Genomic DNA, 26,742 nt, shown 5'->3' on the forward strand with positions numbered 1-26,742 from the left:
GGATTGGGAGTGTGAGGGTGGAGCTGGAAAATCCCAGAGCTGGAGCCAAGCTGAAGATCCTGCAGCGAGAACCTGGAGCAGCTTCCCGTGGCGGCGCTGGCAAGATGCAGAGCTACTGCTGAGAGAGCAGAGCTGGCAGTGCAATAAAGCTTGTGGGTCTCGAGCTGAAATCACTGAGGGGCTGGGGTAGGGCTGGGTTCTGGGCTCGGGACTGTAACACCTGGGCAGGAATCAGTGTGGGGCAGAGATAGGGCCTGTGGCACCGTCGCTGAAATCCCTGTGTGTCTGTGGAATTGGGATTATAATTGGGAATGTGGAGTGAGAGGCTGGGGCTGAAATCAGTATAGGGCTGGGATTGAGAGTTTGCAGTTGGGCTAGGAGTAATGGGGTAAGAGGAGTAGCTGGGGGAGTGGGATTGGGAGTGTGAGGGTGGAGCTGGAAAATCCCAGAGCTGGAGCCAAGCTGAAGATCCTGCAGCGAGAACCTGGAGCAGCTTCCCGTGGCGGCGCTGGCAAGATGCAGAGCTACTGCTGAGAGAGCAGAGCTGGCAGTGCAATAAAGCTTGTGGGTCTCGAGCTGAAATCACTGAGGGGCTGGGATAGGGACAGGGTTTGGGCTTGGGACTGTAACACTTGGGGCAGGAATGACAGCAATCCCTGTGAGATAGGGCCTGTGGCACTGTCGCTGAAATCTGTGTGTGTTTGGACTCGGGATTCTAATTGGGAATGTGGAGTGAGAGGCTGGGGCTGAAATCCATATAGGGCTGGGATTGCGTCTCTGGAGCTGGGAGGGTGTCTGGAGCTCAGATGACGACTGTGGCAGCGTCACTGAAATCCCTGTGTGTCTGTGGAATTGGGATTCTAATTGGGAATGTGGAGTGAGAGGCTGGGGCTGAAATCAGTATAGGGCTGGGATTGAGAGTTTGCAGTTGGGCTAGGAGTTCTGGGGTAAGAGGAGTAGCTGGGGGAGTGGGATTGGGAGTGTGAGGGTGGAGCTGGAAAATCCCAGAGCTGGAGCCAAGCTGAAGATCCTGCAGCGAGAACCTGGAGCAGCTTCCCGTGGCGGCGCTGGCAAGATGCAGAGCTACTGCTGAGAGAGCAGAGCTGGCAGTGCAATAAAGCTTGTGGGTCTCGAGCTGAAATCACTGAGGGGCTGGGATAGGGACAGGGTTTGGGCTTGGGACTGTAACACTTGGGGCAGGAATGACAGCAATCCCTGTGAGATAGGGCCTGTGGCACTGTCGCTGAAATCTGTGTGTCTGTGGAATTGGGATTATAATTGGGAATGTGGAGTGAGAGGCTGGGGCTGAAATCCATATAGGGCTGGGATTGCGTCTCTGGAGCTGGGAGGGTGTCTGGAGCTCAGATGACGACTGTGGCAGCGTCACTGAAATCCCTGTGTGTCTGTGGAATTGGGATTATAATTGGGAATGTGGAGTGAGAGGCTGGGGCTGAAATCAGTATAGGGCTGGGATTGAGAGTTTGCAGTTGGGCTAGGAGTTATGGGGTAAGAGGAGTAGCTGGGGGAGTGGGATTGGGAGTGTGAGGGTGGAGCTGGAAAATCCCAGAGCTGGAGCCAAGCTGAAGATCCTGCAGCGAGAACCTGGAGCAGCTTCCCGTGGCGGCGCTGGCAAGATGCAGAGCTACTGCTGAGAGAGCAGAGCTGGCAGTGCAATAAAGCTTGTGGGTCTCGAGCTGAAATCACTGAGGGGCTGGGATAGGGACAGGGTTTGGGCTTGGGACTGTAACACTTGGGGCAGGAATGACAGCAATCCCTGTGAGATAGGGCCTGTGGCACTGTCGCTGAAATCTGTGTGTGTTTGGACTCGGGATTCTAATTGGGAATGTGGAGTGAGAGGCTGGGGCTGAAATCCATATAGGGCTGGGATTGCGTCTCTGGAGCTGGGAGGGTGTCTGGAGCTCAGATGAGGACTGTGGCAGCGTCACTGAAATCCCTGTGTGTCTGTGGAATAAGGATTGATGAGCAGGAACGTGGGCTGGGTGGGTAGGGCTGAAATGAGTCTAGAGCTGGGGTTTTGACTTTGGAGTTGGGCTAGGAGTTCTGGGGTAGGAGGAGTACCTGGTGGACGGGAATTGGGAGGGTGAGGAATTGGGAAGTGGGAGACTGGGATTGGAATGTGAGGGTGGAGCTGGAAAGTGGCAGAGCTGGAGCCAAGGTGAAGATCCTGCAGCGAGAACCTGGAGCAGCTTCCCGTGGCGGCGCTGGCAAGATGCAGAGCTACTGCTGAGAGAGCAGAGCTGGCAGTGCAATAAAGCTTGTGGGTCTCGAGCTGAAATCACTGAGGGGCTGGGGTAGGGCTGGGTTCTGGGCTCGGGACTGTAACACCTGGGCAGGAATCAGTGTGGGGCAGAGATAGGGGCTGTGGCACCATCGCTGAAATCCCTGTGTGTCTGTGGAATTGGGATTCTAATTGGGAATGTGGAGTGAGAGGCTGGGGCTGAAATCAGTATAGGGCTGGGATTGAGAGTTTGCAGTTGGGCTAGGAGTTCTGGGGTAAGAGGAGTAGCTGGGGGAGTGGGATTGGGAGTGTGAGGGTGGAGCTGGAAAATCCCAGAGCTGGAGCCAAGCTGAAGATCCTGCAGCGAGAACCTGGAGCAGCTTCCCGTGGCGGCGCTGGCAAGATGCAGAGCTACTGCTGAGAGAGCAGAGCTGGCAGTGCAATAAAGCTTGTGGGTCTCGAGCTGAAATCACTGAGGGGCTGGGGTAGGGCTGGGTTCTGGGCTCGGGACTGTAACACTTGGGGCAGGAATGACAGCAATCCCTGTGAGATAGGGCCTGTGGCACTGTCGCTGAAATCTGTGTGTGTTTGGACTCGGGATTCTAATTGGGAATGTGGAGTGAGAGGCTGGGGCTGAAATCCATATAGGGCTGGGATTGCGTCTCTGGAGCTGGGAGGGTGTCTGGAGCTCAGATGAGGACTGTGGCAGTGTCACTGAAATCCCTGTGTGTCTGTGGAATAAGGATTGATGAGCAGGAACGTGGGCTGGGTGGGTAGGGCTGAAATGAGTCTAGAGCTGGGGTTTTGACTTTGGAGTTGGGCTAGGAGTTCTGGGGTAGGAGGAGTACCTGGTGGACGGGAATTGGGAGGGTGAGGAATTGGGAAGTGGGAGACTGGGATTGGAATGTGAGGTGGGAGCTGGAAAGTGGCAGAGCTGGAGCCAAGCTGAAGATCCTGCAGCGAGAACCTGGAGCAGCTTCCCGTGGCGGCGCTGGCAAGATGCAGAGCTACTGCTGAGAGAGCAGAGCTGGCAGTGCAATAAAGCTTGTGGGTCTCGAGCTGAAATCACTGAGGGGCTGGGGTAGGGCTGGGTTCTGGGCTCGGGACTGTAACACCTGGGCAGGAATCAGTGTGGGGCAGAGATAGGGCCTGTGGCACCGTCGCTGAAATCCCTGTGTGTCTGTGGAATTGGGATTCTAATTGGGAATGTGGAGTGAGAGGCTGGGGCTGAAATCAGTATAGGGCTGGGATTGAGAGTTTGCAGTTGGGCTAGGAGTAATGGGGTAAGAGGAGTAGCTGGGGGAGTGGGATTGGGAGTGTGAGGGTGGAGCTGGAAAATCCCAGAGCTGGAGCCAAGCTGAAGATCCTGCAGCGAGAACCTGGAGCAGCTTCCCGTGGCGGCGCTGGCAAGATGCAGAGCTACTGCTGAGAGAGCAGAGCTGGCAGTGCAATAAAGCTTGTGGGTCTCGAGCTGAAATCACTGAGGGGCTGGGATAGGGACAGGGTTTGGGCTTGGGACTGTAACACTTGGGGCAGGAATGACAGCAATCCCTGTGAGATAGGGCCTGTGGCACTGTCGCTGAAATCTGTGTGTGTTTGGACTCGGGATTCTAATTGGGAATGTGGAGTGAGAGGCTGGGGCTGAAATCCATATAGGGCTGGGATTGCGTCTCTGGAGCTGGGAGGGTGTCTGGAGCTCAGATGAGGACTGTGGCAGCGTCACTGAAATCCCTGTGTGTCTGTGGAATAAGGATTGATGAGCAGGAACGTGGGCTGGGTGGGTAGGGCTGAAATGAGTCTAGAGCTGGGGTTTTGACTTTGGAGTTGGGCTAGGAGTTCTGGGGTAGGAGGAGTACCTGGTGGACGGGAATTGGGAGGGTGAGGAATTGGGAAGTGGGAGACTGGGATTGGAATGTGAGGTGGGAGCAGGAAAGTGGCAGAGCTGGAGCCAAGCTGAAGATCCTGCAGCGAGAACCTGGAGCAGGTACCCGTGGCGGCGCTGGCAAGATGCAGAGCTACTGCTGAGAGAGCAGAGCTGGCAGTGCAATAAAGCTTGTGGGTCTCGAGCTGAAATCACTGAGGGGCTGGGGTAGGGCTGGGTTCTGGGCTCGGGACTGTAACACCTGGGCAGGAATCAGTGTGGGGCGGAGATAGGGCCTGTGGCACCGTCGCTGAAATCCCTGTGTGTCTGTGGAATTGGGATTATAATTGGGAATGTGGAGTGAGAGGCTGGGGCTGAAATCAGTATAGGGCTGGGATTGAGAGTTTGCAGTTGGGCTAAGAGTTATGGGGTAAGAGGAGTAGCTGGGGGAGTGGGATTGGGAGTGTGAGGGTGGAGCTGGAAAATCCCAGAGCTGGAGCCAAGCTGAAGATCCTGCAGCGAGAACCTGGAGCAGCTTCCCGTGGCGGCGCTGGCAAGATGCAGAGCTACTGCTGAGAGAGCAGAGCTGGCAGTGCAATAAAGCTTGTGGGTCTCGAGCTGAAATCACTGAGGGGCTGGGATAGGGACAGGGTTTGGGCTCGGGACTGTAACACTTGGGGCAGGAATGACAGCAATCCCTGTGAGATAGGGCCTGTGGCACTGTCGCTGAAATCTGTGTGTGTTTGGACTCGGGATTCTAATTGGGAATGTGGAGTGAGAGGCTGGGGCTGAAATCCATATAGGGCTGGGATTGCGTCTCTGGAGCTGGGAGGGTGTCTGGAGCTCAGATGAGGACTGTGGCAGCGTCACTGAAATCCCTGTGTGTCTGTGGAATAAGGATTGATGAGCAGGAACGTGGGCTGGGTGGGTAGGGCTGAAATGAGTCTAGAGCTGGGGTTTTGACTTTGGAGTTGGGCTAGGAGTTCTGGGGTAGGAGGAGTACCTGGTGGACGGGAATTGGGAGGGTGAGGAATTGGGAAGTGGGAGACTGGGATTGGAATGTGAGGGTGGAGCTGGAAAATCCCAGAGCTGGAGCCAAGCTGAAGATCCTGCAGCGAGAACCTGGAGCAGCTTCCCGTGGCGGCGCTGGCAAGATGCAGAGCTACTGCTGAGAGAGCAGAGCTGGCAGTGCAATAAAGCTTGTGGGTCTCGAGCTGAAATCACTGAGGGGCTGGGGTAGGGCTGGGTTCTGGGCTCGGGACTGTAACACCTGGGCAGGAATCAGTGTGGGGCAGAGATAGGGGCTGTGGCACCATCGCTGAAATCCCTGTGTGTCTGTGGAATTGGGATTCTAATTGGGAATGTGGAGTGAGAGGCTGGGGCTGAAATCAGTATAGGGCTGGGATTGAGAGTTTGCAGTTGGGCTAGGAGTTCTGGGGTAAGAGGAGTAGCTGGGGGAGTGGGATTGGGAGTGTGAGGGTGGAGCTGGAAAATCCCAGAGCTGGAGCCAAGCTGAAGATCCTGCAGCGAGAACCTGGAGCAGCTTCCCGTGGCGGCGCTGGCAAGATGCAGAGCTACTGCTGAGAGAGCAGAGCTGGCAGTGCAATAAAGCTTGTGGGTCTCGAGCTGAAATCACTGAGGGGCTGGGATAGGGCTGGGTTCTGGGCTCGGGACTGTAACACTTGGGGCAGGAATGACAGCAATCCCTGTGAGATAGGGCCTGTGGCACTGTCGCTGAAATCTGTGTGTGTTTGGACTCGGGATTCTAATTGGGAATGTGGAGTGAGAGGCTGGGGCTGAAATCCATATAGGGCTGGGATTGCGTCTCTGGAGCTGGGAGGGTGTCTGGAGCTCAGATGAGGACTGTGGCAGCGTCACTGAAATCCCTGTGTGTCTGTGGAATAAGGATTGATGAGCAGGAACGTGGGCTGGGTGGGTAGGGCTGAAATGAGTCTAGAGCTGGGGTTTTGACTTTGGAGTTGGGCTAGGAGTTCTGGGGTAGGAGGAGTACCTGGTGGACGGGAATTGGGAGGGTGAGGAATTGGGAAGTGGGAGACTGGGATTGGAATGTGAGGTGGGAGCTGGAAAGTGGCAGAGCTGGAGCCAAGCTGAAGATCCTGCAGCGAGAACCTGGAGCAGCTTCCCGTTGCGGCGCTGGCAAGATGCAGAGCTACTGCTGAGAGAGCAGAGCTGGCAGTGCAATAAAGCTTGTGGGTCTCGAGCTGAAATCACTGAGGGGCTGGGGTAGGGCTGGGTTCTGGGCTCGGGACTGTAACACCTGGGCAGGAATCAGTGTGGGGCAGAGATAGGGCCTGTGGCACCGTCGCTGAAATCCCTGTGTGTCTGTGGAATTGGGATTATAATTGGGAATGTGGAGTGAGAGGCTGGGGCTGAAATCAGTATAGGGCTGGGATTGAGAGTTTGCAGTTGGGCTAGGAGTTCTGGGGTAAGAGGAGTAGCTGGGGGAGTGGGATTGGGAGTGTGAGGGTGGAGCTGGAAAATCCCAGAGCTGGAGCCAAGCTGAAGATCCTGCAGCGAGAACCTGGAGCAGCTTCCCGTGGCGGCGCTGGCAAGATGCAGAGCTACTGCTGAGAGAGCAGAGCTGGCAGTGCAATAAAGCTTGTGGGTCTCGAGCTGAAATCACTGAGGGGCTGGGGTAGGGCTGGGTTCTGGGCTCGGGACTGTAACACCTGGGCAGGAATCAGTGTGGGGCGGAGATAGGGCCTGTGGCACCGTCGCTGAAATCCCTGTGTGTCTGTGGAATTGGGATTATAATTGGGAATGTGGAGTGAGAGGCTGGGGCTGAAATCAGTATAGGGCTGGGATTGAGAGTTTGCAGTTGGGCTAGGAGTTATGGGGTAAGAGGAGTAGCTGGGGGAGTGGGATTGGGAGTGTGAGGGTGGAGCTGGAAAATCCCAGAGCTGGAGCCAAGCTGAAGATCCTGCAGCGAGAACCTGGAGCAGCTTCCCGTGGCGGCGCTGGCAAGATGCAGAGCTACTGCTGAGAGAGAAGAGCTGGCAGTGCAATAAAGCTTGTGGGTCTCGAGCTGAAATCACTGAGGGGCTGGGATAGGGACAGGGTTTGGGCTTGGGACTGTAACACTTGGGGCAGGAATGACAGCAATCCCTGTGAGATAGGGCCTGTGGCACTGTCGCTGAAATCTGTGTGTCTGTGGAATTGGGATTCTAATTGGGAATGTGGAGTGAGAGGCTGGGGCTGAAATCCATATAGGGCTGGGATTGCGTCTCTGGAGCTGGGAGGGTGTCTGGAGCTCAGATGAGGACTGTGGCAGCGTCACTGAAATCCCTGTGTGTCTGTGGAATTGGGATTATAATTGGGAATGTGGAGTGAGAGGCTGGGGCTGAAATCAGTATAGGGCTGGGACTGAGAGTTTGCAGTTGGGCTAGGAGTTCTGGGGTAAGAGGAGTAGCTGGGGGAGTGGGATTGGGAGTGTGAGGGTGGAGCTGGAAAATCCCAGAGCTGGAGCCAAGCTGAAGATCCTGCAGCGAGAACCTGGAGCAGCTTCCCGTGGCGGCGCTGGCAAGATGCAGAGCTACTGCTGAGAGAGCAGAGCTGGCAGTGCAATAAAGCTTGTGGGTCTCGAGCTGAAATCACTGAGGGGCTGGGATAGGGACAGGGTTTGGGCTTGGGACTGTAACACTTGGGGCAGGAATGACAGCAATCCCTGTGAGATAGGGCCTGTGGCACTGTCGCTGAAATCTGTGTGTGTTTGGACTCGGGATTCTAATTGGGAATGTGGAGTGAGAGGCTGGGGCTGAAATCCATATAGGGCTGGGATTGCGTCTCTGGAGCTGGGAGGGTGTCTGGAGCTCAGATGAGGACTGTGGCAGCGTCACTGAAATCCCTGTGTGTCTGTGGAATAAGGATTGATGAGCAGGAACGTGGGCTGGGTGGGTAGGGCTGAAATGAGTCTAGAGCTGGGGTTTTGACTTTGGAGTTGGGCTAGGAGTTCTGGGGTAGGAGGAGTACCTGGTGGACGGGAATTGGGAGGGTGAGGAATTGGGAAGTGGGAGACTGGGATTGGAATGTGAGGGTGGAGCTGGAAAGTGGCAGAGCTGGAGCCAAGCTGAAGATCCTGCAGCGAGAACCTGGAGCAGCTTCCCGTGGCGGCGCTGGCAAGATGCAGAGCTACTGCTGAGAGAGCAGAGCTGGCAGTGCAATAAAGCTTGTGGGTCTCGAGCTGAAATCACTGAGGGGCTGGGATAGGGCTGGGTTCTGGGCTTGGGACTGTAACACTTGGGGCAGTAATTATATCAAGTAGTGTGAGATAGGGCCTGTGGCACTGTCGCTGAAATCTCTGTGTGTTTGGAATTGGGATTCTAATTGGGAATGTGGAGTGAGAGTCTGGGGCTGAAATCAGTGTAGGGCTGGGACTGAGAGTTTGGAGTTGCGCTAGGAGTTATGGGGCAGGAGGAGTAGCTGGGGAGTGGGATTGGGCGTGTGAGGGTGGAGCTGGAAAGTGGCAGAGCTGGAGCCAAGCTGAAAATCCTGCAGTGAGAACCTGGAGCAGCTTCCCGTGGCGGCGCTGGCAAGATGCAGAGCTACTGCTGAGAGAGCAGAGCTGGCAGTGCAATAAAGCTTGTGGGTCTTGAGCTGAAATCACGGGGGGCTGGGGTAGATATTGAGGCTAGAATATGAACTGGATGCTTTGGTCAGGGACTGTTTTTTTTTAGTAGAAATTACTGTGGGTTTAGGATTGTATTTTTGGAGCCCTCTAGGGAGTCTCTTATTTCTGTTGCAAGCCACTGTAGAGAACTGGGAGTACTGGGTAGAGTCAGCTGTTCTATGGAGAAGGCCCAGGTGTTAACAATGAGAAGGCCCAGGTGTTAACAATGAGGGGGAGGAGGGACCAGGGCTGGGGCTGAGTCCCCTTGGCTGTTGTTCAGGCTCAGGAGCTGGAGCTGGACTTCTTAGATGGCGACTCAGGTGAGTCTGTTTCAATTTCAGCTTTCCAGTCCCCTCCCACTGTCCCCAGTCTCTCCTCAGTCCATCCCAGTTTCTCCTAAGTGTCCCAAACCCCAGCCCAGTTCAGCGAGTGCCATCCCCGTTCCTTCCCCAGTGCCTCCACTCCTTCCCAGTTGCCCCCAGTGCACCCCAGTCCCATCCCACTCCGTCTCCAGTACCCTCAGTCCCATTTCAATCCATCCCTAGTACCCTCAGTCCCAACCCAGCTCCCTGCACAGTTCCTTCCAGAACCTCCCCAGTGCTCCCAGTCCTTCCAAATTTGCCTCAAACCCATTGCAGTCCCTCCCCAGTGCCCCCAGTCCAATCCCAGTCTACCCTAGTGCCATTCCAAGTGCCACCAATCCCATCCCCATCCCTCCCCACTGCCCCCAGTCCCTCCCAGTGCATCCCACTCCCTCCCCAGAACATCTCAGTCCCATCCCAGTCCCTCCCCAGTGCATCTCAGCCCATCCCTGTGCCTGTAGTCCCACTGTCCCCAATCCCTCCCCTATGGCCCCTGTCCCATCCCAGTTCCCCCAGTCCCTCCCCTGAGAATCCCATACCAGTGGATGGCAGTGCAGTGCCCCCACTCCCAGTCCAGTCCCCCAAGCCCCTCTCCATTGCCCTCAGTCCCATCCCCATCCCTCCGCACTGCCCCCAGTCCCTCCCAGTGCATCCCAGTCCTTTTCCCCGATGCAAGATACACTGGGGGCATGAAATCCCAGGGCAGCTGCACTGAGGTTCTACAATTCAGTTGTTCTAAATTAGGTCATTTTCTTAGTGAGCAATTTGAGTTGTTTGACAGCGCGGACTGCAGAAGGATTTTTCGGTAAACTGATTGTTTTTTAGTTTATTTTAAAGCTCTCTTAAAAACTCCACACCGGTGTGCGTTCGCTGCACCTGCCGTGGGGGCTGCAGGGAGAAGCAGCTGGAGGCGTTTGCTCTCTGCTCGTTCACCACCTTCCCCTCGGTTCCCTGGGACTCCAGGGAATCCCAGCTCCCCTTGGCTTCTCCGGGGGCCTCGCGGCAGGGTTTCGAAGTGTGGCCCTGAGATTTTCTGGCCTTGGAACTGATGGCTGTTTCGGGGCACGTCTCACCGGGCAGTCTGTCTTTTAACGCTTGCGGGGGCAGGAGAATTGCGGCGCAAGAAAGCAAAGGAAGCCCAGAGCCTGGAGTAGGCAGGCCCGGGCCTCTGGCGAGCCCAGGCCTTGCTGCTCGGTGCCGATTGTGCCCGGGGCTTGTTCCTCACCGTTCGGTTCCAAATGAGAGGGGAGCAAGAGGCAGAACAGCTGCTGCTGCTGCTGCTGCTGCTGCTGGGGCTGAACTGTCTGCGGTGCCCGGGGTCCGGGCAGGACTTGGCCCCGATGCCTGCATTGCTCTGCAGCGGCCAGGGAGGGGTCCCAAAAGTCATCCCCCCGCCTGCTGTGCTGCACAGCAGGGGCTGGCTGGGCCGGTTCCCGGCCGGGGGAGCCCGGGGGAGGCCATGCTGGGGCTGAGGGGCTGCTGCTCTCTGGGCCTCTCGGGGTTTGCCTTGGAATCCCAAAGCCTGGGCCTGCACGGGGGAGAGGAGGCAAAGGTGACTGTAAATTGGTCTGTTGTGGAGTGTTTTGGGGCCGAGTTAATGCTCTTGGCTTGTTGTGTGTCAGTTCCCAGCCTCGGTCAGGGCTTCCCAGGGAGCGTTGCTGCCGCCGCCGCCGCCGGGAGAGAGAAGTCCTTTGGGAAGCCGGGATAAAAACAGCAACTCTGTGAATTGCTCAGCTTTTCCTAGGGAAGGGCAGGTTTTAGGGAAGAAAGGCCCGTCCTCGCGAAAGGCGCCGCGGGTCTCGCAAGGGGGGGGCGCGGCTGCAGTGCCGTTCCCGGCCGTGTCCGCCAGGCGGCGACCGCGAGGCAGCGCCCGGCGGTCGGGGCGGGCCGGGAAGCGGCGCCTGCGCAGAGCGAGGCGTGGGCCGGGAAGCGGCGCCTGCGCAGAGCGAGGCGTTGGCCGGGCCGGGCCTGAAGCGCTCGGGGCCGCCGGGCAGGGCAGTGGCGGCGACCGGCCGGGGCGGGGGGTGCGGGGTAAGAGCAGGTTTTAGGGAAGAAACGCCTGTGGTGAGTAATCAGAAGAGAAGGGTGAAAGCCAAGGGCCTTTGACTTCCCCGGTGCACTTAATTTTCTTGTTCTCCTCTCTTTCAGGACAGGGAAAATCGTTGACTTGGGTCCAGCAATGCCGAATGTGTTGGGGTGTGAGCAGCCAAAGGCAACAGGCTCCAGCCCCACCGACCGGCGCTGGGGGCACCTGGTGCAGCCCGTGGGGTGAGGTAAGTCAGAGGGACACGTTTCTCTCCTCCTGCCTGTTGGCATTTGCTCCCTGGGCACTGGCTCTGTTTCCACTGCAGGTTGGTCCTTGCCGTGCTGGGAAGGGTGGAGAGGAAGGGGTGAAGGGCTGGGTGAGCGTGGGGTCCCCGAGCTGTGGGGTTGGGCTGTGTTGAGAGGGGCAGGTGGGTCCCCGTTGGTGAGCCCGAGCCTTGGCTTGGGGGTTCAGGAGCCCGGGGGGCCGAGCTGGGGGCTGTTTGCAGCTCTGCCAGGGCTGGGGCTGACACAGTGCTGGGGGAGAGCCTGGAGCTGGGCTGGGCCGGGGGACAGACGCAGGGGAGCTGGGGGAGGGTTTGGGACTCCCTGGGGGAAAAGGAGGGATGGATGGGCTGGATGGAGCCACAGGCACGTGCTCGTGGGAACACACTTATCCAGGGTGCTGGGATCCGGGTCAAACTCCAGTTCCCCTCGTGTCCAGGGATGCAGGGTCTGAGGGATTGGATTTCCCTGGGGGTTTGCAGGAGATCAGGAATGAGAGGAAACATGGTGCCAGAGCAGGCTGTGCTTGCCTCTGAGGACAGAGAGCCTGTGGGCTGAGGTGAGATTGCTGTGAGTGTTGGGATGAGCATTCCAGCGAACAGGGAGCTTGGAATTCCAGGTGCTGATGGAACCATCACCTTAGGTGTGTTTAGTTTGTGTCTGTGGGAGCTGGGATTCGGGCTGGAGAGCTGTTGCTGGGAACAAAGGGTGGAGAAAACCTGCTCCACGCATGTGTAAGGAAGGATGGAGTAGCAGAGAAGGGGAGTATTTCCATACAGTATCAATATTCTCCATGTGGGATGGAGCAGCAATGGGGGTGGTTGGGTTTGGCCTGGGCCGGTCAGGATCTGCCATAAACAACCCCCCAGACCCCGAACCCTCACTGGACATGTCCAGCCCCTCAGCAGAAACCCAAGTTGTTCATTTGTTACAGAGGAAAAATGATTGGTAATTGCTTCTGATCTGTGGAGAATTCCCTTTGGAATGGTCAAACAGAGAGCGTATCAAGGCAGGCAGAGCATTTCTTTTGGCTCTTTTTTTCTTCTGGTTTGTCATTTTCTCTTTGGCTTCAATGCATTTTGTGTGCTCCTGTTCAGGAAGCAGCGTATTTTTACCTGAAATTCAGGGTGGTTTTGTTTGTTTGTTTAGGATTTTTTTCTTTCCCAGTTGAATCAGGCCTAGTCCAGTGTTGTCCTACAGGACTGCTTTGGTGCTGGGTCAGAGAGAGAGAAGGGGAATGACTTTTCATTCTCTTCCAAGCACAAGTGGAAGGTTGTCTTGTCCCTCCCCAAAGCACTGCAGGCACATGGGAGTAGCTCAGTGCTGGCCCAGTTCTCTGAGAAACACCCGTGGGGGAGAGGTTTAAGTCTTAATGACAACGCTCTGGTCTCTTGATGGCAAAGACTGGGTCCTCCAGTCCCAGCCTGATGAGGGAGAACAGGAACCTCTGTTCTTCATGGCAAACCTTCTGTTACTCCTTGTGCAGTCTTTTCTTTCCGTTGTATGTGTTACTGTCCAGAATCTCTCCAAGGAAAGCTGTTACAAATTTAGAGGTAGGACTGGAATTTGGGGCTGTTCCCTACAAACTCCTGCAAAGCCTGAAGGACCGGGCTGATGACTGCTCTTAACAAAGGTGGTTTATTAATATTCCGTCAGATTTCCCTCAGCTCTGGGCAGGACAGGCAAGGGTTAGGGTGGGGAATTGTGCAAGCAAGACTTGTTATTTCTCCTGTGTGTGTGTCAGTTTGGCAGGGCTGGGAGAAGGAGGACTCGTGTGGGCACCTCCAGAGACAGCGGGAACGGGAGCGTGCTGCGGAGGAGGGAAATTCCAGGGGGTGGGTGCCGAGAAATTTGTCCTTCCCTCGCCCTGTGCTCTGCACTTAGCAGTGGGTCAAGTGCAGAAGTTTCCTGGGGACCCTGGGAAATGATGCCGGGTCTGCCAAGAAAAGTGGGGCCAAAGGAGCAGGACCTGGGTCTGCCAGCGTGGGAGAAACAAGGGACGGGTCATCCTCTGCCTCCAGGAGGGAGGGCAGCAGGAAAGGCCACGGACTAAAGCACTGAAGTGCCGTTCCCCAGGGAGCCCCTGCCCAGACCTGAACTTGCTTCTGCACTTGCTGTCCCTTTCCCAGCGGAGCCGAAGCGTCGGGTGCGGCTGCCGGGGGGATGGAGCTGCCAAGGACAAGCTGGGAGGGTGTTTGCCAGGGAAGGGGGTAGAAGGAGCTCTTGATGTGCTTTTTTTACTTCTTCATCCCACAGAATTGCCACGAGAGGAAATACTTCAGAGGGGCTTCCCTCCAGATAAGGCCTGAAGATGCCAGGAGGTTTCAGCCGGGAGGAAAGGAGCTGTGGAAGAAAAGCAGCCTAAAAACAGCCAGTGGGGATCATCAGGTTTTCCAGCCAAGAAGAACAAGGAGAGAGATGAGGGAATCGGGTTCCAATTCCTAATGCTTTGGTGGGTGCAGGAATGATTTCTGTGTGTTTTCCAGTCCCTTTGGATTCCTGAGATGATTTTAAAATGATGGCTTTAGCAATCAACTAAATCGCAGATGTTGTTTTTGAGAGGAAATGATGCCAAAGAAATGCAGAGTTTTGGGTCAGTTTTTGGGATGATTTGGGTCAGTTTTTGGGGTCAGTTTGGGGTCATTGTTTGGGGTGATTTGGGTCAGCTTTTGGGATGATTGGGGTCAGTTTTGGGTCAGCTTTTGGGATGATTGGGGTCAGGTTTTGGGGTCAGTTTTGGGTCAGCTTTTGGGGTGATTTGGGTCGGTTTTGGGTCAATTTTTGGGGAGCACTGGGTGTTACTGGGGGTTGTTGAGGAGCACTGGGTGTTACTGGGGTGTACTGGGGAGCACTGGGTGTTACTGAGGGTTGTTGGGGAGCACTGGGTGTTACTGGGGAGCACTGGGAGAGAAAATGAAAAATAAAGAGAATAAAAAATAAACGAAGTAAAGAAGGAAATATAAAAAAGAAAATTTAAAAAAAAGGCAAAAAAACTAAAAAGGAAATAAAATGAAAATGAAATAAAAGAGAGAAAAAAAAAAAAGAAACCCCTTCTTGGGCACCCCGTTTCCTCTCCCCCCCCCCCCCCGAACCGTAAATTGCGGGGTCATCACCCCTAAAATGTGAGAAGGGGACCCCGAAATGTGGGTGAGGGAACCCCAGGGAGCCGGAAAAGTGGAGGGGGAGCCGCAGTAAGAAAGCGAAGCCGGGCGGTCGGGCGGCGGGGTGGGGGGGGGGGCGCATGCGCAGTCGTTGGCAAGACGCCGGCGATCACGTGGTAAGTAAGGGCAGGCAGGAGAGGGACCGGCGACGCATGCGCAGTGGCTCTCGTGCCGGTGCAGCGCTCCCTGCTCGAGTTAAGGGCCGGTTCCGGCGGCAGGGCGGGACTCGCGGCCTCCCGTCTGTCCCGGGGTGTGCGGGGGGGGAATAACGTGAATTTCTCCTGATTTTAATTCTCTTGGGCTCTTGTCCTCATTTTAATTTTTTTAAGGCTCTTGTCCTGATTTTAATTTTTTGAAGGCTCTTGTCCTGATTTTAATTCTCTTGGTTCAAACCATTTCCTAATAAGTCAGTTTTAATGAAGTGTTAAAAGGAGAACTTAAATAAGGGTAATTTCTGATGGAGAATAATGGGAAGAAGTGGTTTAAGTTAACTAAACATGTTTTATATCAGTCCATGGTTATTTAATTGAGCATTGTTTGGAATTTTTCTTTTTGCATTGTTCCTGGTGTGCTTTTCTCTATCTAAGGGATGTTTGGAGGTCTTTTTGATTGCTTGAAGGTTTTTAATGTCAGTGCTGGATTGGGGTGGACAGTCATTGTAACATGATTTAGAGTTGGATGCATTTTATTCTGTGTGCCCTGTTTGATGTCTCGTGTTCAGCGAGTGACTGGTCAGAGTTTGGCCCAAGCCTTTGTTTTTCAGGTGAAAAACCCGAAGGGGGAATTGTAGTTGCAGCTTTGCCCTTGAGCTGCAGCTGGAGCCTGGCCAAAGAACAAGGCAAAGCTCCCTGGGGAAGGAAGGGGGAGCCAGAGAAGAAAAGCAGCTGCAGCCAGAAAGGTGGGTTTGGGCGGGAGAAGAGGGGCTGTGACCCAGCAAGGGGCTCTGGAGGGCTCTGGGGTCCCTGTAATGGCTCTGGGGTCTCTATAGGGGCTCTGGGGTCTCTATAGGGGCTCTGGGGTCTCTATAGGGGCTCTGGAGGGCTCTGGGGTCCCTATAATGGCTCTGGGGTCTCTGTAGGGACTCTGGGGTTTCTATCGTGGCTCTGGGGTCTCTGTAGGGGCTCTGGGGTCTCTGTAGGGGCTCTGGGGTCTCTGTAGGGGCTCTGGGGTCTCTGTAGGGGCTCTGGGGTCCCTATAATGGCTCTGGGGTCCCTGTAATGGCTCTGTGGTCCCTCTCCTGGTTCTGGGGTCCCTCTCCTGGCTCGGGGTCCCTCTCCTGGCTCGGGGTCCCTCTCCCTGCCGGCACAGGAGCTGCTGCCGCCCCAGCAAGAGGCAGAGGAGTCGCTGCCCAGAAGCAAGAACTCACTGAGAGCTGAACTGGGGCCGTGTGGGCAGGGCCAGAGGGGAGCAAAGGAAGGGATTTGTTGCTAAGAAAAGAAATAAAGTTTGGGTCATTTGTTGGGGAGATTTGTGTCAGTTTCTGATCATTTTTGGGGGTGATTGGGCTGACTTGGGTCATTTTTTGGGGATATTTGGGTGAGTCTTGGTGTCAGTGTTTTGGGGTTTTGGGGTCAGTTTCTGGTCATATCTGGGGCTGATTTTGTATCATTTTGGGTCAGTTTTGGGGGGGGGGGGTTTGCATTTTTAGGTCAGGTTTTGGGCCAATTTGGAGTTAGTTTTTGAGGTGATTTGGGCCAGTTTTGGGTCAGTTCTGGATCAATTTTTGAGGTGAATTGGATCAGTTTTTGTGTCTTTTTTGGGGAGATTTGAATCAGTTTCTAGTCATTTTTTGGGGAGATTTGGGTGAGTTCTGGGTCATTTTTGGGGAGATTTGAATCAGTTTCTGGTAGTTTTTTGGGGAGACTTGGGTGAGTTCTGGGTCTCTCCTGATTTTAATTTTTTCAGGCTCCCCTCCTGATTTTAATTTTTTCAGGCTCCCCTCCTGATTTTAATTTTTTCAGGCTCCCCTCCTGATTTTAATTTTTTCAGGCTCCCCTCCTGTTTTTAATTTTTTTAAGCTCCTCTCCTGATTTTTATTGTATTAGTCCCCTGTCCTGATTTTAATTTTTTCAGGCTCCTCTTCTGATTTTAATTTTTTCAGGCTCTTTTCCTGTTTTTAATATTTTTAGGCTCCTCTTCTGATTGTAATTCTTTTAGGCTCGTCTCCTGATTTTTAGATTTTTAGTCTCCTCTCCTGATTTTTATTCTCCCACCCGCCCTTCCCCGGCCCCAGCAGCGCTGTCAGTTGTTGTCACTGAGGAGTCAAACTATGCTTTAAATAATGAGCCCCTGGCCTGATGGCCCAGTGTCAAGGCAAAAGGTGGAATGCTCTCTGAGTGTTGAGATGTAACAAGGGCTAATCCTTTTTGCAGTGGGATGGAGCCTGGAAAGTGCACAGAGCTGAGCCCAGGGATTGAAAGGGACCAAGCAAGGGAGGTGAAGAAAGAAGGAAGAAGGGAAGTGAGGCAGCAGGCAAGCAGCACCAAGTTGCTGTGTAAGCAGGTGAGTTGTGTTGAGGTTCCTCAGGCAGGCACTGAGGACTTGGAGGGCTCCAGACAGAGCAGACCTGGGAAGGCCCTCGGTGAAGCCCCTCAGAAACCTGAAGCCCCTGGGCCTTTTGGGGAGCCTGAGCTATTGCAGCCCTGGGGATGGCTTTGGTTTCCTTCTCTCCTCAGAGTAAAACTCTGTGGGGGAGTCTGTGATCTCCCTGACTTTTGTGTCATAACTGAAACTTGGAAGGAAGTTGACCTTGTGTAGTTTCCCAACTGACTTGGCCGGGTTGAACCAGCAGTGCCAGATTGTTGTAGTGTGCAGGGTGTTGTTTGTGTCTGAGCAGTTTGGGGTTGATTTGCCAAGGGAGGCCGTGGAATGTTATGGTGTTTTTGTCCCAATATTTGGAGGCAGTGCCCTGGATGAGTTGATTTCTGCCTCACTCCCTGATATCTGAGTTAGGAGATGTACCAAGAACTGGGAGTTTTTGCAGTGGGATGTTCCCTAGAAAGTGCATGGAGCTGAGCCAAGGAACTTAAAGGGACTAAGCAAGCAAAGTCAAGAAAGAATGAAGAGGGGAACTGAGGCAGCAGCCAAGCAGCATCAGGCTCCTCTACAACCAGGTGAGTTGTCTTGAAGTTGATAAGGTGGTCACTGAGAACTTTGGGGGCTGCAGGCACAGGTGACCACCAGAGACCCCCGATGGAGCCCCTCAGAGACCTTATAAGGGTTTGTGTAGATGGGAACAGGTGTTGGGAGTGTCCTGAATGTGCAACAGGAATGCAGGGAAGGAAAATGAGCCCTCCTGTAATGCTGACCCCTCCCATCAGCTGCAGTGGAGACCCCTCCGTGTGCCCTTTGGGAGCGGATTGCCAGGGCACCCGTGGGGCTGGGATCATGGCAGGGTGTTGTAAGCAAGGAATGCCTGGCTTCTAAAAGTCACCAGCTGAGTCTTAAAGGCTCCTTTGAAGAGCTGAGTTCAGGCAGGCAAATTGCCCCCCAGGAGGGACTCTGTGCCTGCTCTCCCGTGGCTCCAAGGGATCTCTGGCCCTTCACGCCGGCACCGAGATTTTCTCGGGAAGGGCCTCAGATCCCCGGACCAGTCTGGGACACAGGCAAGATCCCCCTGCAGTTTAGGACCAAATTGGCCCCCTGGAGGGACAGTGCTGTTGGTGCCCCCCGGGTTGGGGCACTGTAGCAAGGAACTTGCCATACACAGTATGGAAAAAGTCCTGTCAGAGATGGACTGGTGAGGAAAACAGCTCAAACCCTATGGAAACAGAAGCTTTTACTGTAGTTTGAACATGTCTCAACATGTTTGTGTATTTTCTGCAGTGTCACTGTCTCCCTCTTCCCAACACCCCCCTGTGAAGCTATTGTCTTCCACACAAGGTGTCCCATTGGTTCCCTGTTAACCCCTTCCTATTGGCTGTTGACCCCTTACCTGATGGTTTCTTTTGTGTGACCCTGAACTTGTGATTGGTCCCCTTTGACCCTCCTAAAAGCCTTATAAACCCCAACCCCACAATAAACTCTCTCTTTCGTCCGTCCCTCCCAGGTGGTCTGTGTGTGCTCCTTGCGGGGTCACCGGGCCACGTGCAGGGGTGGGAGGAAGGGCATTCACCTCGCAGGTAATGGGGCAAGCAGCATAAGGCCTGGAGGTTTCCCCCAATATCCCCAATCCGCCGTAATTGGTGCACCGTGGTGAGGCCAAGATTGTTTGAACTCTTCTGTGAAGATTATAGCAGTCCTAACGCACAAACGGGAGTAGTTTGTGTAGCAACGGCGGATCCGGAGTCTAAGCAGCAAAAGTACTAGCAGGCTGCATCACCACAAGAGAGCATCCTGTTTTGAGTACTTCAACCTTCCTGACGACATTCAGGTAAGGAGCAGACCCGGCATATTCCCTTATATAAAGAAACAAACAAAAAGAAAAAAAAAAAACAAAAATGGGAGCATCCCTCACTAAGACAGAAAAAGAGAACTATAAGCATTTGAAACATTTATTAAGTTGTAACAAAAAATCCTTAAAAAGCCTTTCCAAAGTTATGGTTAAAACTGACTTTAAACTTCCTTTCTGTCTGACGACTAAAGACTGGGAATTACTAGGCAGACAGATTTGGATAGCTGCAAATTCCAACGATAAAGCAGCAATACATGCCAACATAGCTTGGACTCATATCGTAACTATTCTTGAAATGCAAGAAAAAGATTCTGAGTCCCAACGAGAAAGCAGCACAGCTTCCCTCCGTGGTCTAAGAGAGGGTGGGAGATCGAAATCGCCGCGGGAAGCAGGGGAGGAGGGAAACGGAGATCACGACCGACAGCCCTGGGCAGGCACCCCCTCTTACCCCCCCCCATCGCGGTCAGCACATGGCGGAGCCGCGCCCCCGGTCCCTGATACAGCAGGAGGCTTTGGAACTGGCCAGCCTCAGCCCCCTGCGCAGATGGGACCCGGAGCGGCAACCCCCATCCCGGGCATTAACATCGGGGCGGCCCCTGCCCCGTCCCGGGCTCCTCCGCCGTGGCCGCCGGTGCAGCAAGGGGAGGAGAAGCCGCCCGCGGTTAGCTCCAACGGGATCCCTCCTCGCCCCCCTCCCCCTCTCCCTCCGAGAGCAAGCGAAACCATCCCGCCGCTCCCAAACCCCGACTTCCCTCAGCCGCAACCCCCGACAACTATCACCGCATGGTCAAACAAAGGAGGCGGAGAGTTCCCAACTTTCAACCACGCCGGACCAGCAGCGAGATTTCCTGCCTTCCCTACGGATGCCCAGCAGGACAGGATGACGTCATCGGGACCTCGTCCGTGCCCGGCCCCGGGGACGAGACAACCCCTGCCCTGCAGCTCCAACTCTGCTCCGCTTCTTCCCACATCATGCTGCAACATGCAAAGAAACCCGCAACTAACAGACAGTGTTTCCCCCACTTCTTACAGCGTGAATCCAGCGGTGATAGACTCAGCAACACTGAACTCACAATCCTTAAAAGCATTTAACCAATTTTCTCCCAATAATCCATTTTCAGATATGTCAAATAATTTTAACAATTCTGTTTTCCCTTCTAACCCTTTTGTTTCTTCCACAGGAACCGACCAGACCAATGATTGTAATGATATAGATGATGTTGATACACCTGTTAATGATGTAAATTTATTGCAGGCATATCCAGTGTTCTATAATCCAGGTTCAGCCCCAGTGTGGGACCCCTTATCCATACCCCTTCTCAAGGATGCAAAAAAAGCGGTAACAACTTATGGGTTGAACTCAGCTTATGCAATGGGAATTCTGTCATCTATATTCTCTGGTTTTATACTAACCCCAAATGATTTAAAAGATATCATGAGAGCTTTACTAACTAAAGTACAAGTATCATTGTTTTTAGATGAATGGCAAGCCTTAATTAGAAAATATGCTCATGAAACTAGCTCTACTACACGTAGACCTATAAAAACTACCATACAAATGCTTTTTGGTGAAGGTCCTTATTCTGCAAATACAGATCAGGCCAGAATTCCAAAACAAGACTTAATTGCTACTAAAAATATGGCATTTTTGGCACTGCAATCAGTAGCTGAAGCTTCTGAAACAACTCCACCTTTCAATAATATAGTTCAAAGGCCTGATGAATCTTTTATTGACTTTGCAGAACGGTTAAAAGGATCTATAGAAAAACAAATAAAGGTGAAAGAAGCACAAGATGCTCTGTTCTTGAAGCTAGCTATCTCCAATTCAAATGCACAGTGTCAGCAAATACTTAGAAACCTTCGGGACCCTACCCCCATGGATATGGTAAAGGCTTGCAAAGATATTAGTCCTAATGACAAATTAGCAGATAGCCTGGTCCAAGCTCTGGCATCTGTGTCAAGCCAATTAGTTGAAGCTAATACACAATTGGGCAATCAGATTGCTGAGGCAACTCAGCAGATGGTAGAAAAAATGACCGAAGTTTTAGCAGCTGCCCTAGACCACTCCAAAATAATATGCCATAATTGCAAACGTGCAGGTCATATAAAAGCTAACTGCCCACAAGTTCAAAGCCCCAATTCTCAAAAGAAAACCATTCGTCCAGGCCTTTGCCCCAGATGTAAAAAAGAGGTACATTGGGCTGTACATTGTCGATCTCTATTTGACAAACACGGAAACCCACTATCACCCAGACCTTCTCACAAAACACAGAATTCGGGAAACGGCTTGACGAGCGCTTAGAGCAGCGCGTAGACATAAAAAGCTCTAATCCACCTCCTCCAACAATTCCTAATTGGGTAATGCTCTCTGGCCAAAATGTTTGGCTAAACCTGGCACAATCACTAAATACTGACTCTATCTGTCTCTCTACCTTAGATCCCTCTCACCCTTTTAAGACCTGTCTGGTAGGAATCCCCTGGACACCCAGCGAATGGGGTAATTTTTGAAATCAGTATATCCCCTGGTGTGATGACCACGATCAGTTCAAGAATCCATTCTTGGACTGTCTCACAAGACCAGCAAAAACTTCACATGACAGGCAGACATTTAGCTATCAGTGGCAGAGACCTGAGGAATTAGAAATCTTGGGGAGTATTGTTTCTCCTCTCTGTTTTTACTTCATTCACAACAAATATGTTGCCCCTCCTGAATTAATTAATGTCACCTCTTATGGACCTTATTCCAATTTCAGTTTCTGGTGCAAGGAAGAGGTTCCTTACCAGATACATGCCACCCCTGATTCGGTTATTCTTCCAAAAGGAGTCTTTTTAATTTGTGGACTTAGAGTCTGGAATATGATTCCCAGATTAGCTGCTGGAGGCCCCTGCACATTTGGAAAATTAACACTGTACAATCCAGCTACCCTTATGAAATCTTTACCTGTAAGGCCTCCCAAAAATCGTGCAAAAAGAAACAGTGACCTCCAAAGCACCTCACCCTTCTCACATCATAGAGTGCGCAGGCAATTCCAAGGTTTGCACCCACATCTTAATTTCTATCCACCACAACAAAAATCCCTTTCTCCACCTAAAGCAGTGCAGGTCCCTGTAGCTGCAGCACCCCCACATCCAGCTGAAGAACATCCTTTAGCAAAATTACAGTCCCTGAGTGAATTCACAGCAGAATGCAACTCCAACATGCATTTTTGGTCAGACACTGCAAACATTATCAGTGGTATACTTCCAATTGTCAGCTCCACAAAAGCCTTAACTCTCCTTACCAGAATGGGATGTTGGCTAGCAAAAGAAGCTAATGCTACAAGTGCTGCCCTTGATGATCTCTTACAAGATACCCAAACCAATAAGAAAGCTTTGTTACAAAATCGTGCTGCAATAGATTTTCTCCTTCTAGTAAATGGCCATGGGTGTCAAGAGTTTGAAGGCCTCGGCTGCCTCAACTTCTCTGATCACTCCTAATCTATCCACTCTCAGATTAATCAGCTTAAGTCCTTAGTTCATGAAATCAAGCGAGCTGATCCTCTGACCTTTGATGATTTTTTCAGCTGGTTGCCCTTCAAAGGCCTCTCTTCCACTATTAAGAAAATTATTGTAGTTATCGTACTAGTACTTTCCGTAGTGTTTCTCTTTATGTGTGTCTTTCCATGTTTCCTTAGTTGTGCCAGAACTTCTCAATCATTAAAAGCATATCCAGCTTTAAAAGACAAAAAAGGAGGAGATGTAGCAAGGAACTTGCCATACACAGTATGGAAAAAGTCCTGTCAGAGATGGACTGGTGAGGAAAACAGCTCAAACCCTATGGAAACAGAAGCTTTTACTGTAGTTTGAACATGTCTCAACATGTTTGTGTATTTTCTGCAGTGTCACTGTCTCCCTCTTCCCAACACCCCCCTGTGAAGCTATTGTCTTCCACACAAGGTGTCCCATTGGTTCCCTGTTAACCCCTTCCTATTGGCTGTTGACCCCTTACCTGATGGTTTCTTTTGTGTGACCCTGAACTTGTGATTGGTCCCCTTTGACCCTCCTAAAAGCCTTATAAACCCCAACCCCACAATAAACTCTCTCTTTCGTCCGTCCCTCCCAGGTGGTCTGTGTGTGCTCCTTGCGGGGTCACCGGGCCACGTGCAGGGGTGGGAGGAAGGGCATTCACCTCGCAGGTAATGGGTCAAGCAGCATAAGGCCTGGAGGTTTCCCCCAATATCCCCAATCCGCCGTAGGGCACCCCGAGGACTCCAGCGCGCACCGAAAGGATTATTCGGGGAGATCCTCGGGGTGCCCGGCCCTGGGGAGCTCAAAGCAAGGTCCCTGCCATGGATTCAGGCATTGCTGAGAGTATCCCAGGGGTCCCTGTCCCTGCTAGACAGGGAGCTCTCTAATGGGCTGTAATTGGGTTCTAAAAGCGGTGCTCCAAGTGCCAAACAAGTGTGGGATTGGGATTAAGAAATGAGCAGTGAGGGTGCAATTGGCTGTTTTCTCTGGAATGTGACTGTGAGAGCTGCAGGAGTGCCAGGTGTGTGTTCCAGTCCCCAGCATTTGGTTTGCACATGTCCTGGTCAGACACAGGTCCAACTTGCTCAGTCCTTAACCCAAGAGAGGGAGAATTATGGACTGGCAGTGTTAAGGTGATTGGTGTGACAGGGGTCAAACTGGGAAAACATTGGGGAATTCCTCAGTTGGTCTGTTTGCCAAACTAACCCAAACCTGTGCTAGGAAGAGATGGACTGGGGTCTCTGATCTCCTGGGCAGTTGTTTTGCATGACCCTGGGAGCCTCTGGGATTAGACTGGCCTGGGCAGACAGGGAGCAGTTTGTCCTGTGGAGCTGGGCTGGGTTTGTTGAGGATGCCTTGGGAGGCAGGGCTGGAGAGGCTCCTCTGTTGGCTGTAGTGGTGGAAGGTTGTAGCAGCAGGGCTGGAGCCTTCGCCCTCCTGCTCCCCCCGTGAGCCCCAACGGGCCCGTGCCCTTGGCAATGGAGGGCCCCCCATTGCTGAGTCAGCGGTTCCGGGGGCCAGGAGGGATGGGATCAGGATGCCGAGCTCCGCCCAGGGCCGGGGCTGCCAGTGTTCAACCATGGAGGGAACTGAAAGCACAGTGAGATGGAGGCCAAGCTGCAGCACAGGGATGGGTGAGAAAAGACCCTAGTCCTCAGGTGGAGCTTTGAATTCCCTGGAAAAATGGATCCTGTCAGATGGATCAGGCCCTTGTGGGTGCTGGAGCAGAGGCCTCTCTCATTTTTGGTCACCCTGAAAGGTTGCAAGGACAGCAAGTTCTGACTGCAGGATGAGGTGGCAAACAAAGTGAAGTGGTCCAGAGAAAAGCTGAGGCTAAAATTGGCCCTGTGCCAGAGCAGCCTCGTGCAGTGCTTGTTGCTGTCCCTGAGTGTCCCATTGCAGTGGATATTTCCAAGGGTGCCTTGTGCTGGGGAGCACTGGGGCAGTTCCCTTTCCCTGGGCAGGGCAGGCAGGGCACGTTTCCCCCCTCGAGGGTGGCTCCACAGTCCCCCCCTGTGCCCTGGGAGCGTGGCAGAACACCTGGACCCACTGTCCTTGTCAGAGAGGGCACAAGGGATGGTTGGATGGGGGAGGGAATGGCTCAGGGAGTACAAGCACCATTACAATGAGTAGGGCAGCACCTGGAAAGGAAGAAGGGGAGTTAATCCAGACAAAATCCAAGCACCTGCCCAACCTGTGATATTTTTAGGAACTCAGTGGTGCTGTGGTCCCCAGGAAGTATTGCCCAGGACTAGGCAGGAGACTTCAGGCTCTGTCACCCCCAGAGCAAGTGTCCAGGGGCAGGCAGTGGGGAGGCAGCTCTGTTGTTGAGGATGGGGTTATTTTCTCTGCTTTATTTTGTCTCCAGAGATGTTCTTCCCATTAATCCAAACTGACTCCATCTCCTAACTCTCTGAAGAGGTTTTCTGCTTTTTGTGGGAGGGTAAGGTTTGGGTTCTAACTATAGAAGAGCCAACAAAATAAAGGCTTTGTGGCAAACAAATGGTGTCTCCCAAACTCTTTGTACTTCAAATAGATGCCTTTATTCTTAGTTTTTTCTTATTGGTATTCTCAAGGTACTTGATACCCTGTCTACAGTTATTTATTTTGGCTTCTCTTTTTTATTTGTTACAGAGTTGATGTGACTGACTTCTTTTTGAAATGCAGCAGTGCTCTCAAGGATATTTCCCCCCCACTCCTGGGCTTGTGCAGGGCTGTTGAGTCCGTGTGTGCCGCTGTTCTTGTCCCAGGGGGACCGAGTGACATTTGGAACCAAACCTGGGGACTTGAACTCTAGGAATGTTTCTGTGTCTTTGAATTTTAAATTGCACATGAAGCAGAAATATGTTTGTGTTTTCCAGGTTATATTGTCATGAAAATAGAAATGCATCATTGGATCTTACTCCTCTGAGGGCAAACCACCAGACTGATCATTTCTTAGTCCATCAGACCCAGTGCCAGGAACTCAGAGGGCTGTTTGTGTGCAAATGTGCTGAGTGGTGGTGGCCCCCGTGAGACTGTGACCAGCTGGAAATGTGTGTGTGTGTGTGTGCAGAGCTGGGCTGGATCCCTTGGGATTTGGCTCCCAGATCCCCCCCAGCCTTCAGGAAAACCAGAGGCCACCGAACCCTGAGGGAAGGGAGTCCCATTTGCAGAAGGGTTTGTAGATTGGGGAAAAGCTCTCCAGAACAAAGCCTGTGTTCCAAACCCCTTCAGGCCAAAGTCAAGGAGCACAAACCCTGGAGTCATCAAGTTATGAAGTTTGGTTCAAACCATTTCCTAATAAGTCAGTTTTAATGAAGTGTTAAAAGGAGAACTTAAATAAGGGTAATTTCTGATGGAGAATAATGGGAAGAAGTGGTTTAAGTTCCCTAAACATGTTTTATATCAGTCCATGGTTATTTAATTGAGCATTGTTTGGAATTTTTCTTTTTGCATTCGTTCCTGGTGTGCTTTTCTCTATCTAAGGGATGGTTGGAGGTCTTTTTGATTGCTTGAAGGTTTTTAATGTCAGTGCTGGATTGGGGTGGACAGTCATTGTAACATGATTTAGAGTTGGATGCATTTTATTCTGTGTGCCCTGTTTGATGTCTCGTGTTCAGCGAGTGACTGGTCAGAGTTTGGCCCAAGCCTTTGTTTTTCAGGTGAAAAACCCGAAGGGGGAATTGTAGTTGCAGCTTTGCCCTTGAGCTGCAGCTGGAGCCTGGCCAAAGAACAAGGCAAAGCTCCCTGGGGAAGGAAGGGGGAGCCAGAGAAGAAAAGCAGCTGCAGCCAGAAAGGTGGGTTTGGGCGGGAGAAGAGGGGCTGTGACCCAGCAAGGGGCTCTGGAGGGCTCTGGGGTCCCTGTAATGGCTCTGGGGTCTCTATAGGGGCTCTGGGGTCTCTATAGGGGCTCTGGAGGGCTCTGGGGTCCCTATAATGGCTCTGGGGTCTCTGTAGGGACTCTGGGGTTTCTATCGTGGCTCTGGGGTCCCTATAATGGCTCTGGGGTCTCTGTAGGGACTCTGGGGTTTCTATTGTGGCTCTGGGGTCCCTATAATGGCTCTGGGGGCTCTGTAGGGGCTCTGGGGTCCCTCTCCTGGCTCGGGGTCCCTCTCGTGGCTCGGGGTCCCTCTCCTGGCTCGGGGTCCCTCTCGTGGCTCGGGGTCCCTCTCCTGGCTCGGGGTCCCTCTCCCTGCCGGCACAGGAGCTGCTGCCGCCCCAGCAAGAGGCAGAGGAGTCGCTGCCCAGAAGCAAGAACTCACTGAGAGCTGAACTGGGGCCGTGTGGGCAGGGCCAGAGGGGA

The 26,742-nt window shown here is 53.0% G+C and overlaps 1 protein-coding gene and 1 long non-coding RNA gene across 3 annotated transcripts; both read left to right on the forward strand.

Moving 5' to 3' along the window:
- Positions 1-10,619: 10,619 nt before the first annotated feature.
- LOC127463126 (uncharacterized) lies at positions 10,620-14,017 on the forward strand. 2 transcript variants are annotated; one of them, XR_007900657.1, is made up of 4 exons: positions 10,620-11,153; positions 11,238-11,362; positions 13,141-13,231; positions 13,653-14,017. It is a non-coding gene; the product is annotated as an uncharacterized LOC127463126 (long non-coding RNA). The 2 variants fall into 2 exon arrangements; XR_007900658.1 differs by lacking the exon at positions 13,141-13,231 and having other exon boundaries at positions 11,025-11,153; positions 13,653-14,008.
- Positions 14,018-14,630: 613 nt separating this feature from the next.
- Positions 14,631-20,150, forward strand: LOC127463152 (actin nucleation-promoting factor WASL-like). Its single transcript, XM_051772227.1, has 4 exons — positions 14,631-15,455; positions 16,930-17,059; positions 17,541-20,075; positions 20,132-20,150. Exons 3-4 carry the CDS (start codon positions 18,997-18,999, stop codon positions 20,148-20,150), a joined length of 1,098 nt encoding a protein of 365 aa, XP_051628187.1. The 5' UTR covers positions 14,631-15,455; positions 16,930-17,059; positions 17,541-18,996.
- The last annotated feature ends 6,592 nt before the right edge of the window (positions 20,151-26,742 follow it).

This window comes from Manacus candei, unplaced genomic scaffold (assembly GCF_025592945.1).
Source record: "Manacus candei isolate 608988 ecotype Guabito, Panama unplaced genomic scaffold, ASM2559294v1 h1tg000150l, whole genome shotgun sequence".
Taxonomy (NCBI): Eukaryota; Metazoa; Chordata; class Aves; order Passeriformes; family Pipridae; genus Manacus; species Manacus candei.